We start from the raw sequence: 13,038 nt of genomic DNA, 5'->3' as shown, positions 1-13,038 counted from the left end.
GCCGCGCCGCAAGGCTGCGTCGAGGTGTTGACTCTGGAGAACCGCGGTGGTAGCCAAGTACTCTAGCACTCCTGGTCTCAGCCTTCTGTCTGTAAAATGAGGTTAGAGAGAAAATGATTAAAAGGGGGGAAAGGGAAGTTTATCCACTTCTCTGTCCTTTGAGAGTTTATTTCAGGCCCCTGTCCCAGAGATACTCAAGAGATTTACTAAAATCTTGCTACATGAGCCAGAAAACTGAAAATGAAGTGTCATGTTGAGTAATAACTAGCACTTTGATTGAATTCTGTGTTCCAGACACTGCATTATGCATCATATGGTTTACATGCATTGTCTCATTTCATCTTCACAATGACCACTTGATATGCCTTATTATCCTCAGTTTATAGATGAAGCTCGAGGAAGGCAAGCTACTCATCCAAGGTGAAATATATTTGAAAAGACCTCTCAACAGTTCCTAAAAGTCTGTTCACACACACTGTCGTAGTAAAGCTTCACAACGCTGTGGGGAGAACCTTCCTATTTTGGAAGTGCCCTGATTGGCTCAGGCTCAGGATCCCACCGCCAGAGGAGGTTGGGATTCAGACTAAGGTCTTCAGACCCCAGATCTAGTGAGCCTCCTTAGCCCACCTTAACAGGCTTGGATAGTCTCCTGGGGCCATGAGCTGTAGAACGGTGTTCATAGTGTCAAGTTCAAATTGCCATTCCTGTAGACCATATTGTAGCTGTTGATTTTTAGGCAAATTACTTAATATCTGCATGCCTGAGTTTTACAGCTATAACATAAAACCTATAGGGTCCTTGAGAAGCTTAGAAAGTGTTTGGTAGTTGTAAACAACTTGTTTTTGGCTACCAAAGACATTGTATTGACAACAAATATCTTTCACGATTGAGCCAGATTTTGTGCATTCAATTGTCAATTCAATCTGATGTCTAAAAGACTGTGAAAAATATGTATGTAGGTAAAAGAAATAATAAATTTTAACACTTTAATCCTTTAAACTTAAGGCCATCTAAAAGCACAATGAATGTCAGCAAATCTTTTTCTTTCTTTCCTCCCTTTTTTTTTTTAAATTCAAGGTTTTTTTTTAAATTTTTTTTTAACATTTATTTATTTTTGAGACAGAGAAAGACAGAGCAAGAATGGGGGAGGGGCAGAGAGAAAGGGAGACACAGAATCCAAGCAGGCTCCAGGCTCTGAGCCATCAACCCAGAGCCTGACACGGGGCTCGAACTCACAGACCACAAGATCATGACCTGAGTTGAAGTCAGACGCTTAACCGGCTGAGCCACCCAGGCACCCCTCTTTCCTCCCTTTTTTAAAGTAAGCTCTATGCCCAACGTGGGGCTTGAAATCACCAACCTGAGATCAAGAGCCACATGCTCTTATTTACTAACTACATGCTGGTTATTGACTGACCCAGCCAGGTGCCCCACCTCTGTATATTTTCTTTAGCAATGTTATTGGGGGGAACATTTAACCAAAAATTATTGACCAAAGAGCAAAATAATTGTACTATGCTTTTAGGTTCTTTTTTACATGTAACTAATGGCTAACTAGATTGCTAATCTGTGAGTCACATTATAGTTTGTAACCTAGTTTGAGCCTCCTGGACTCATGCTCAAGTAAGCAAACCACCCAACTAATATGCTGAGTCAGTTGTTGGTTCTCAACTTCTTGTCCACTCAGCAACCTGACAGTGGTATTCTTTCTACATCATCCCTTAGAAGCTTGTCCGGACACAGGTTTTGCTAATATCCAACAAGTTGAAACAGAAGTTATGTTTAGTCAGAGCATACAGAAACCAGTAAGCAAATTACTAATTTCAGTACTGCTGTTGGAAAAAGGCCGTTTTGTTCTTTTAGTCCCTGTATCCTTTTACTAGTGTATATTTTGGGAAAGTGATGAAGTATAAGCACATTCCTCTCAGCATGTTAGAGCTGATGGAACCCTACACTTGGAGTAGGCAGCGGTAGGTGAAACTCCATCTTGAGAAAAATCCTGATGAAGCAATTCCAGCCAGGAGCTAGTAGCTATGATATTTTGGTAGAAGCTGCTACATGAAATCCATGTAAGAATTTCCGGAACTCGAATGCTAATACCTTATTTATGACCCAGGAAAAAGGTGACAGGATTTGAGTTAGCAGCTAGAAAAACAATGTTCTAGTCCCAGATTTTTCCTCTGGACAACATCTTACTCGACTCACACTTCTTATTCCCAAGGAGGGTTAAAGAAGAGCAGGAGTTGAAAACAATATAAAATAGAAGATCACTACATATATGTTTATTGATTTATGATGCATGAGAATATTTTTTTGTTTACTTTTGGCAGGGGAGGGGCAGAGAGAATCCCAAGCAGGCTCTGCACTGTCAGCACGGAGCCTGATTGGGGCTCCAACTCAGGAACTGTGAGATCATGACCTGAACCAAAACAAGAGTTGGATGCTTAACCAACTGAGCCACCTAGGCGCCCCCATGCGTGAGAATATTATACAACAAATTTAGGATCTGGAGAGGGATGTGGTTCCTGATGTACCCGTGAATTTTTATTTAAAAAACAATCAGAAGCAATGACAAAATGTTAACATTTGTTAAATCTGAGTGACAAATATATAGACTTTTTAAATGTATTTTTTTACTTTTTTTTATTTTTTTTTTAATGCTTTTTATTTATTTTGAGACAGAGAGAGACAGAGCATGAGCAGGGGAGGGGCAGAGAGAGGGAGACACAGAATCCGAAGCAGGCTCCAGGCTCTGAGCTGTCAGCACAGAGCCTGACGCAGGGTTTGAACTCACAAACTGTGAGATCATGACCTGAGCTGAAGTCGGACGCTTAACTGACTGAGCCACCCAGGCACCCCAATGTTGTATTTCTATAAATTTCAAACACTTAATGATTAAGACATACAAGTGTCAATAGAGAACATCTTAAGTATATGAAGTGGGAGAATTTTCACTCTACATATCCCTTTCGTAGGATTAAAACTGGGAGGCTATTTATTTATTTATGGCTAATTTTTTTGTGAAGAGGCACTTTGGCAATAGCGATATGCAAATACTTAAGGTAAGATGAACGAACTAACCATCCTCCTCCTCCTCCTCACTTATATACACTTAAGCAGAACAGGCCACGTTCGGTATCTAGTCCGATCTTGCCTACTGCAGCAGTTCTCTAGTATCCTTGCCTGATATTCCGGTTTTCAAGATTTGAAGATTTCTGGTGATGGGGAATTGAACACAGTATTAAGCACTAGCTTTAAGCCAGCTCCAGTGGAGTCAATGTCCCTGAACTCTCCCTACCCCAAGGAGACCCAGTCATTAACTCTTTACTGTATGGATTCACCAACTAAATAAAACACTTTAACTTTCAGATGCTTCTTTGGCAGTACAAATATGGCGCTTCGGATATAGCTATCTTTCCAGGTTCACCTTAAGTAATAAACTAAATCACCGATACTCCAGCCATGCCCATTTAATTGGTAAAGCTCTCTCACGGTTTTCACACACCATTAAGCCCCTCCTTTCCATATCTGTTTCTAAGTCCCCCTGGGGTGAAGCCTTCTTTCCTTTCCGCCTCTGCTTCTTAATTAGGCACTTCACGATCAAACGCAGAACTTCTTGAACGCCTGCATTTTAGCACTTCATGCTCAAAATGTGATCATACAGGCTGGGAAAATCTACCCAGTGAATGAAGGACCACTCTAGCAAGAAAGAACAGAAAGGCTATTTCTGAGTTGGAGGCGGCCGTAAAACGTAGCCAACCAGCCCTCTGCGCCTCCCAGACATTCTGAGGGAAGGGATGGGCGGGACCTGCCGCGACCCTCGCGGCCTCCGCCCACCGACCGGCCGCCAGGTTTCCCAGCAATCTCTAGGACAGAGGAGGTGGGGAAAGGAGGTCATCGCGCCTGCGTGCTAGGAGATGTGACCCGGGTGGGAAAGCCCTCCGCGTCCGCCATTTTGGCTACCTCTGTCGGTCTGTTCAGTTACCACGTGAACCGCCGACGGAGACCCGTGGGGGGGGGGGGGCAGGCGGCGGCAGCATTAAGTGAGAAAGGAAAAAAAGACAACGAGGGGAAGGGGGTGTCGGGTTGGGCGACGCGGTGACATTCGAGGCCTGGTGGCGGCGGTGGATCAGGGCAGTTAAGGCTGAAGCAGCCAAGGGACGGCGGCGGCGGCGGTCGGACAAACAGACTGACCGAGCCGGGCGGTGGCGGGAGCAGCGGGAGGAGCCGGAACGATGCCGGCCGTGAGCCTCCCGCCCAAGGAGAACGCGCTCTTCAAGCGGATTTTGGTAAGTGTGGGACTCCGGGCAAGCAGTGGGGAGGATTTAGCCGGTACACGGGCCTGTCACCCCTAACCTCGGCCCGGCGGGCACTGAGCCACCTCCGCCAGGAACTCCGCCTTCGTACTCGTAGTCAAGCCGAAGGGACCCCCTCGTCCCTTCCCTGTGGTTCGCACTTCACCTCGCGCGCCCCCGGCCAAGGGCTTCCTCCTCCTGTTTCCACGCTTCGGAGGCTGTGGTTCCGGACTAGGCCCTGTTCTCCTTGCTTCTAGACTGAAGGTTTTCACTCGCCCCAAGTGAAGGGAGGACAGGCCCGGTCTTTAGCAGGGAAGCGGGCAACACAGGCAGGAGTCGCGGCCGGGGCGGGGGGGGGGGGGGTGGTGGTGCGGGAACGCTGCCGGCAGATCAGGGTGGCTCCCTTGGAAGGAACAGGTGGTGCGGATGCGGCACAGCTCATTCATTGCCCAAGCGCGGCTCTCTCTCCATGGTCCGTCCCTCCCTCTTCCTCTCTTGATATTCACTTGTCCCCGCCCGGCCCGGGGTCACTGAATGACCTGGAAGGTGGGAAGGAAGAGGTTCAGCAAAGGAAAGGAAGCTTTCTAAACGACTCCCTTCTTGTAGTCAGTTTCATACTTGAGTTTGCAGATTCTCGGCCTCTCTTTTTCCCTCCTTTCTGGATGGAGCTGGGAAGGGGCATTTCTTAGTTTCCGAGCGGGAAACAGCCCCACCCCGTACCCTACTCGGGAGGTGGGGCCCATTGCGAGGGGGCGGTCCAGCTGGAAGTGAAAAGTTTATGCACTTTTTAGTTCAGATGTTCTAGACGCGGCTTTTTTTAGGGACTGAAGTGTATTAACACTGATGCAAAATTTTAGCAAAGACAACATAAGAGCTTTTGAGATGGATCTTTTTGACGGTAGTTCGAATTCACTTATTCTCTATATTTCAAATGTGTGCAGTTTCTTTTTTTGATACCTTTAAAATGCAGTTATGTTTGGAAGGACTGTTTACATTGTAAAATATATCTTGTAGCCTTGGCGCTATAATTAATACATTGTGGCACATTTTTTGTTTGGCATGTAGTGTGTGGGTTGCCCCTTCATGCAGACTTTTGTTTGTGAAAGGATTAACTGTTTGCAAAATTTAAAACAGTGTGCATGAAGGTGTTAGCTTTTTTTCCCTGCAATTTCAGTTTACATCACTTGTTTGAAAAATAGAACTCTGGGGATCTAGTTTTCTAGAAATAGGAGTAATCCATGTTGAACTAACTTTGATCTTTTATTTTATTTTTTTTAATGATTTTTTTTTGAGACACACACACACACACACACACACACACACACACACACAGCGTGAGCGGGGGAGGGGCAGGGCAGTGAGAGAGGGAGACATAGAATCCAAAGCAGGCAGGCTCCAGGCTCTGAGCTGTCATCACAGAGCCCGATATGGGGCTTGAACTCACAAACTGTGAGATCATGACCTGAGCTGAAGTTGGATGTTTAACCGACTGAGCCACCCAGGCGTCCTGAACTAACTTTAGATTTTACAAAAATATGCGTATACCTTATGGAGTTAGTCAATTTTTGTTGAAACATTTATCAGAAAGTTATATCCAATACCACATAACTTTTACCTCGAAATCCTTATTGCCATTTTTTTTTTGTTTTACGAATAATGAGTGTAGATGGGACTATAACATAGTTTTAACAAAACTATTTACTTTTACATTTTTTAAAAGACTAACTGGTGTGTAGGTTCGACTGTAACAGTTTTAGGATAAAAATTTGTCTCAAATCTTTCTCCTCAAGCCTGTTTTTGAAAAAAACCCAAGAAGAAAAGTTTAGAGAATACAAGGAACAGTCATAAACTCTTTACTTAAACTTAATGTGTAACATTTTGCCAGATGTGCTTTTTCTCTCTTCCCAAAGTAAGTTGCAGACATATTTCATCCCTAAATGCTCCAGCAAGATTTTTTTGAGAATAAGAACATTGCCCTGAATAATCATAATACTGTTAACAACCATTCCCTAATACTGTGGAATGTACAGTTCATATTCAAATTATCCTAGCTGTTAGGGTAGCAGTTTTTAAAAAAGCAAACTTTTAATTTTGATATAACTAGATTCACATGTAGTCGAAGGAATAACACAGAGATCCTTTGTACCCTTTCCCCAGTTTCCCCAGTGCTAATGTCTTACAAAATTGTAGTTCAATATGGTAACATTGATACACTCTACCAGTCTTATTCAGATTTCTCCAGTTTCCTAGTACTAATTTGTGTGTTGTATTTAGTTATGTGCAATGTTATCACAGTGTAATTACATAACCACCACTACAGTCAATATGCAGAACAACAGTTCACTGCACAAGGATCCTTGTTGCCCTTTTAGAACCACATCCTCCACCTCCTTCCCATCCCCTCTACCCCCAGACTCTGGCAATCACTACTATTCTATTCTCTATTTCTATAGTTTAGTCATTTGAAGAACACTTACTGAAAAGAATCATACAATATATAACTTTTTAGGATTAGCCTTTTTTCTAATGCAACATAATTCCCTTGAGGTTCATCCAAGTTGTTGGATGTATCCATACTAGTCTGTTCCTTTTTGTTGAGTAGAATTCTGTGATATAGATGTACCACAGTTTAACCATTCATAGAACAGCAATTTTTGATTAAGCATTTTAGTTTTTTTTCTGGTTGGGATAGTTGGGCAAAACCTTTAAGTTCATTGCTAAAATCAAAGTGCTAAAGGATTTATTGTGATAAGGTATATGCAGAAGAAATGTGAAAATTACTAAAGAAAAGGGTATATAATGTCCTTATTCTATTACATTAGGAATGAAGAAAACATTACTAAACAAAAGTATAGTTAGTATTCGCTCTTTCAAAACTGCTTTTGCTTCCTCGGTTTTTATGGTGTGTTAGCTCTTTTGATTTTAAGCTCCCCTCTCCCCCTCACCCCCATCTGAAAAGTTGGGCATACTCTAATGCCTGCAATAAGTGTTGCTAGGTTGGTAATTGTTAAATCATTCCACAAGTATTCAGTTTTTGAGCTGCTACTTTGTTAGTTCTACCATACTTGCTCATAGTAAATTTGTGTAGAAAATGAAGTTAGTTTTTAAATATTTGAAAACTCAATTTCAAAATAATGAAGTATGTTTTTGCCTCAATTTTTCAAAGGAAACTTCTTATACACATCAGTTTGCAAAAAGTTTCTGTAATAGATTTGCCTGGCTTGTTCTAGTTTAGTTGATCTCTAAAATTCAGTTTTGTTGCATATTTGGCCCCTTTTTTTCATATATTACTTAACTGTTTTCTGCTAAAGAATTGTCATAAGTTGGTCAATGTCTGCAAATGTGTCTTGTCTATAATTTGGAGAAAGGTCAGGGAGTGAATTTAATGGGATCTATATTATGTTGGAGTTTAGTTTATTTTTTTTTGAAATTTATTTATTTATTTAGAGAGTACACACAGAAAGGGGGGTGGGTGGGGGGGAAGAGTAAGCAAGAAAGAGAATCCCAAGCAGGCTTGGTGCTCACCGTGGAGCCTGACTCAGACTCAGAGCTTGATCTCATGAACCCTGAGATCATGACCTGAGCTGAAACCAAGAGTCAGATGCTCAGCCGACTGAGCCACCCAGGTGCCCCTGTAAGAGGTTAAAGAAGAGTTTTTTGTGTTTACCAGAAAAAACTGGTGTTTCTGTGTTTGTATTTTTGTGTGTGTGAATTTTTTGTTGTTGTAATTCTACACTGTATTAACAATCTGGAAAACTTGAAAGTCGTTAGAAAATTGTGACTTTGCCCCCTCTTGATGCTGTTTATCTAAATAGTTTGGGGGTGTTACCAGATCTTTACACCACTCTTGTAGGATCTAGGTTAAGGGTAGGAAAAATGAGGTTGCCAGGGTGGGATGAAATTCACACGTTTTTATTTTTATTTTATTATTTTAAATATTTATTTTTAGGTTAGCGCAAGTGGGGGAGTGGCAGAGAGAGGGAGACAGGATCTGAAGTGGGCTCTGTGCTGACAGCCTGACAGGAGTGAGCCTGATGTAGGGCTCCAACTCACAAACCATGAGATCACCATCTGAGCTGAAGTCCGAGGCTCAACTGACTGAGCCATCTGGGTGCCCCTACACCTTTTTGGATTTTAGCCCGTTTGGACAAATTGAATATACCCTAATACCTTGCAATCAAGTGTTGGCCAGGTTGGTGACTGTTGCTGCTGCTTTCCTCTCTTCAGATGTTAATGTGAGCTGTAAGGGCAAAAACCCTAAGTTTGGGGTACTTAAAATATTGTACATCCTTAATCTATTTTTGGATTTTGCCTGAATGATTTATGTTGTTAGGTAAAAGTCTAGAGAAAGAATTTTTCTTCCGTAGAAAAGTGGTAAGAGAAGTCAGTATAGCATGGTGATATTATTTGTGATTTACTGAAAACTTACCATTTGTACTGCACAATAGAACTTTCTGTGATGATGGAAATGTTCTGTATCTGCTGTGTCCAATATGATAGCCATTAGCCACATGTGGCTATTGTACACTTGAAATATGGCTAGTGCGATTGAGGAACTGAAATTTTAAATGTAATTAACTTAAGTTTAAGTTCAAATAGCCATATGTGGTGGTATATGGTTACCATTTTGGATAGTGCACTCTGTGGGTCCTTCTTTATTCTCAAAACTTCTCAAGGTGGGTCGGTTTTTATTAAGGAAGCGGGCTGAGATTAAGATCAACAGTTTAGTGTTAGATTCAAGAATCTGTTTGTTTGTTATCTTAGGGCTTTTATACCCATACCTACCTGCCTATTGTTTATCTATTTGTTGGGGGTGGGGTTGTGTAGGGAAAGAGAGTTTGTTAATAAAGGTTTTGTAATAATTGTCGTAAGTGGCTAGATATATTGTAGATACCCACACATTGTAGGTAAATTATTTCATATGATTTATTGCCTTTAAAAAAGTGCTCTTTTTACATAACTTAATGACACTTAGGTTGGATTTAGTTGCAGATAAAATTAAGATTAGGAATTGTTAAGTAAATTTCCATATGTACATGGAAGGTCAGTTGACTTAATTTTTCTACCTAACAGTTCTAGTTTTGCAACCGAAGGTGGACAGTCACCTTGAAATTGGTTTTAATATGCTTTTGCCTGTACTGCATGTGTTCAGAATGTAACAAACAAAAAACAAAGAAATGGAAATAAAGTTTTACCTGCTAAGAAGTACTTTTTCTTTTGTACACAGTAGGTAATCAGATGTTTAAGCTGGAATAAATTTCCCCTTGAAAGTGTACTAGAAAAGGAAATGCAATTTTGCTATAATGTAAATATACTATGCTCTTATAAAATACACAAAATACTTTTTAAAAAGTCTAAAAATATTAGGAAAAAATCTTTGGTAATGTAGCAAACTCAGTGCTTTGTTTTCCTTTATATTTCTGCCCTAAATCCTTTCTGGAATAGAATGTAGTATGAATAAACAGATAAAGGTATGTTTTTATTTAAGTTGACAAAGCATATATTTTTTTAAATGGTTTATTGTGTGAGAAACCTGAAATGTCTCGAAGCGATTTTTTTGGGGGGGGGGTTAAGAGAGTGGGTTAAAGTGCTTGTAGTACTTGGAGAATAGAGTACTCTGGTTTGAAACAAAAAAAGATTGGGGCGCCTCTGGTGGCTCAGGTTCCTGAAGTCGAGCCCTAAGTTGGGCTCTTCCTTGCTGACAGCGTGGAGCCTGCTTGGATTCTCTCCCCCTCTCTCTGCCCCTCCCCTGCACATGCCCCCTCCCCCTTCAAAATAAAGAAATAAACTTAAAGAAAAAAAAAAGCATTGACCCCAGGTTAGTTTTTAATGCTAGTAGACAACTCTACATGTTCAGAAAAACATACAAAAGCTTAATAGGGAACTGAATTGAATGTTCGATTCTGTAGGTATTTGGAAGGCTTGCCGACCTGGGTCATTACTGGGGATTACAATAACTGAGTTATTTGATGATAGTAGAATTGCTATGCCAACTATTACTTTGAAGTACTGGTTAAAAGACAGTTTCCACAGAGGTAGACATGGTGCCCTGTGTGGTTGGAGGACTGGAGAACTACTGGCCAACCTGTTTTAGCTGTAGGGATCTCTTTGTTTAGTGTGCATTATTTCCTTTAATACTTGTGCTTCTGACAATGTAGTTCTCACAGAGCATTGATTCAAACATATCTTCTTTGTTCATAAAAGTGTTTTTTGGACATAAAAAGCTAGGTTATATAAGGGATCATATGCAAAGGACTGTTTGTTCAGAATTTTCTTTCCTATATACCTGCATGGCACAATTCTTCTCTTAGAATTCTGTTCAGATGTTCTCTAAATGTTGTATAGAGGCCTTCCTTACCCAGAAGTCCTTCTCAACTCAATCTTATTTTCTTCCTTCTGTCTATATCACTTTCTCACCTAGGCATACGTGCAGGTAATTTGTTTTAGCATGTCTTTTTTTTTTTTTAATGTTTATTTATGTATTTTGAGAGAGTGGGGAGGGGTAGAGAGAGATAACCCCAAGCAGGCTTCACCCTGTCAGTGCAGAGCCCGACGCAGGGCTTGAACTCACAAACTGAGATCATGATCTGAGCCGAAATCAAGAGTTAGACACTTAACCAGTTGAGCCACCCAGGTATCCCTGTCATATGTCTTCTGTAATTAAAATGTAGTTCTATGTTGATAGGGACTTTTTTCTGTTAATTACCATACCCCCATTTGTTTGAGTAATGTACCAAAGTAGATATTGAATTAGTATTTGTTGCACAAAATGAATGTTAAAACAGTGACAAGAGATAAACCTTTTTGGTTTGTGTTCTTACATAAAGGTTTTTGAGAAAGGGAGTTACTGGGCCTGGCATTGTAGAATACATTGTTACATGAGGTAATGGTAGGATATCAGGCAGAACCTGTATTACCCGGTAAGACCTTAGAAGTTTCATTTACGAATGAATCATACTATTAGTTTGTTTACATGTCCTTTCTCCAGTCACAGAAACATAATAAGAGGAAATTTTATTGTTTTTCTTTTGGTTGTTTTAGCATTGGAGGAAAAATGGCATCTGGATTAAATGAGGATGTTTGTCGTGAGGAGGCTGCTGAATCAGATAGTAAGGCTCAGTCATCTGTAGTTTCATAAAACTCTACAACTGATCCCAACACAGATTTGGGGGTGAGGACCAGTGCATATGATATTATAAAACAGGGATATAAAATGTTAGAAGGAAAAATTTTGTAGTTTAGAGTTTTAGAGTTGCTTTGTGTTTTTCAGAAAATGTAAAAGATCAGGTTGAATTTTTGGAATTGGAAAGGTATGCTGGGAAGCTGGTATGGCAGAGCAAGCCACATAAGTAATCATTGAGCCTAGGCAACCATCAATATTCACATGTAAATACAACTTTGTTGTCTATTTATAGAGAGAAAAATTTAAGATTCTTAGTGAAAAATAGTTCTGAAAAAAATGTCAGTTGCCAGCACTGATGGTAAGAAAAGCAACTGAAGAGGTTTAAAAGAGTGATGTTTTGAATATAAATACTAGGGTTTGGAGAGGAGGGAATTTTATGTTGTGATTGAAGTCTTTTGAGAATTTCCCTGGAATGTCAGCTTTACACCTAACTCCTAAGCTGTTTTACAATGCATACTGTACAAACTTTTATTGAAGTTGTAACTTTCAAAAAACTGGTTTCAAAAAACTAGTTTAACTTGTTGCATATGTTTTTCTCCCCTTAGGTAAGATAGGAATTACACTGTTTACTACTTAATTTGGAATTAAAATAATTCCTCAAGATTTTAATTTAATAAAGGCAATCTTTTTGGGCTATTTAAAGTAAAATAAAAATTGTAGTGTAGAAATAAGTGATGGAGAGGTTAATGTTTTTGTTACCTGTTATGCTGTATTTCACTGAAAATTTCCTTGCTTTATATAATAGGAACACATTTTCATTTGAGATAATTTGAAATTTCTACCAAAGCCCACTGGGGAAATTGTAACATCATAATTTTATTTCAAGCCAGTGATTTTTTATTTTTTTATTTTTTTAAAGTAAGCTCTAGGTCCAACTTGGAGCTTGAACTCAACGACCCTGAGATCAAGAGTCACATGCTCTACCCACTGAGCCAGCCAGGGGCCCCTAGCCAGTGATATTTATAAAGATTCCATTTGAGGGGCGCCTGGGTGGCTCAGTAGGTAGAGCATCCAATTCTTTGGCTCCAGTCATAATCTCACGGTTCGGTTCGTGGGGCCCTGCAGGACTCCCTGCAGGACTGCAGGCTGTTGGTGGAAGCCTGCTTGGGATTCTCTCTCTCCCCCTTTCTTTGTCCCTCCCTGCTCTCTCAAAATAAACTTAAAAAAAAAAAAAGAAGAAGAAGATTCCATTTGATTTCATCATGTAGGAGATTATTTAGACATTCTTGTGTGTCATCTGTAAGAGTTGTTTTATCTAGATCTTGTATATAGAAGGAGAAATGAAAGTTTGCTTTGAAAGTATAGACCTAGGAAAAAGCTTTTAAGGTTGGTTGGTCCAGTTAAAAAAATTTTTTTTTCCTTATTATAATGGCTTCCACTTAATATGGTACTCTTTTTCAGAGAGATCTCATTGGAGATTACAAGATTGTCTTTGATTATCAGTGCTTTGGAACAGAGTTAGAATCTTCAAGAGGGGAAATGAAGTAAACTAGCATTATTGAATTTTTTTTAATTTTAGAGAGAGAGCGAGCCCGCAAGAGCAAGTGCAGGCATGAGCAG

At 40.3% G+C, this 13,038-nt stretch overlaps 1 protein-coding gene across 1 annotated transcript in view; it reads left to right on the top strand.

The window, feature by feature from the left end:
• Positions 1-3,986: 3,986 nt before the first annotated feature.
• Positions 3,987-13,038, top strand: part of NAA15 (N-alpha-acetyltransferase 15, NatA auxiliary subunit) — an 85,590-nt gene continuing 76,538 nt past the window's right edge. Inside the window, exon 1 of the mRNA XM_086704202.1 lies at positions 3,987-4,289. Coding sequence (XP_086560328.1) covers positions 4,236-4,289 — 54 coding nt within the window. The 5' untranslated portion in view covers positions 3,987-4,235. The remainder of the gene's footprint in view (positions 4,290-13,038) is intronic.

This window comes from Puma concolor, chromosome B1, assembly GCF_028749965.1.
Source record: "Puma concolor isolate L17-30 chromosome B1, mPumCon1.1.hap2, whole genome shotgun sequence".
In the NCBI taxonomy this organism is placed as follows: Eukaryota; Metazoa; Chordata; class Mammalia; order Carnivora; family Felidae; genus Puma; species Puma concolor.
The sequence above is the reverse complement of the archived record's forward strand: the minus strand, read 5'-3'. Positions and strand labels throughout refer to the sequence as shown.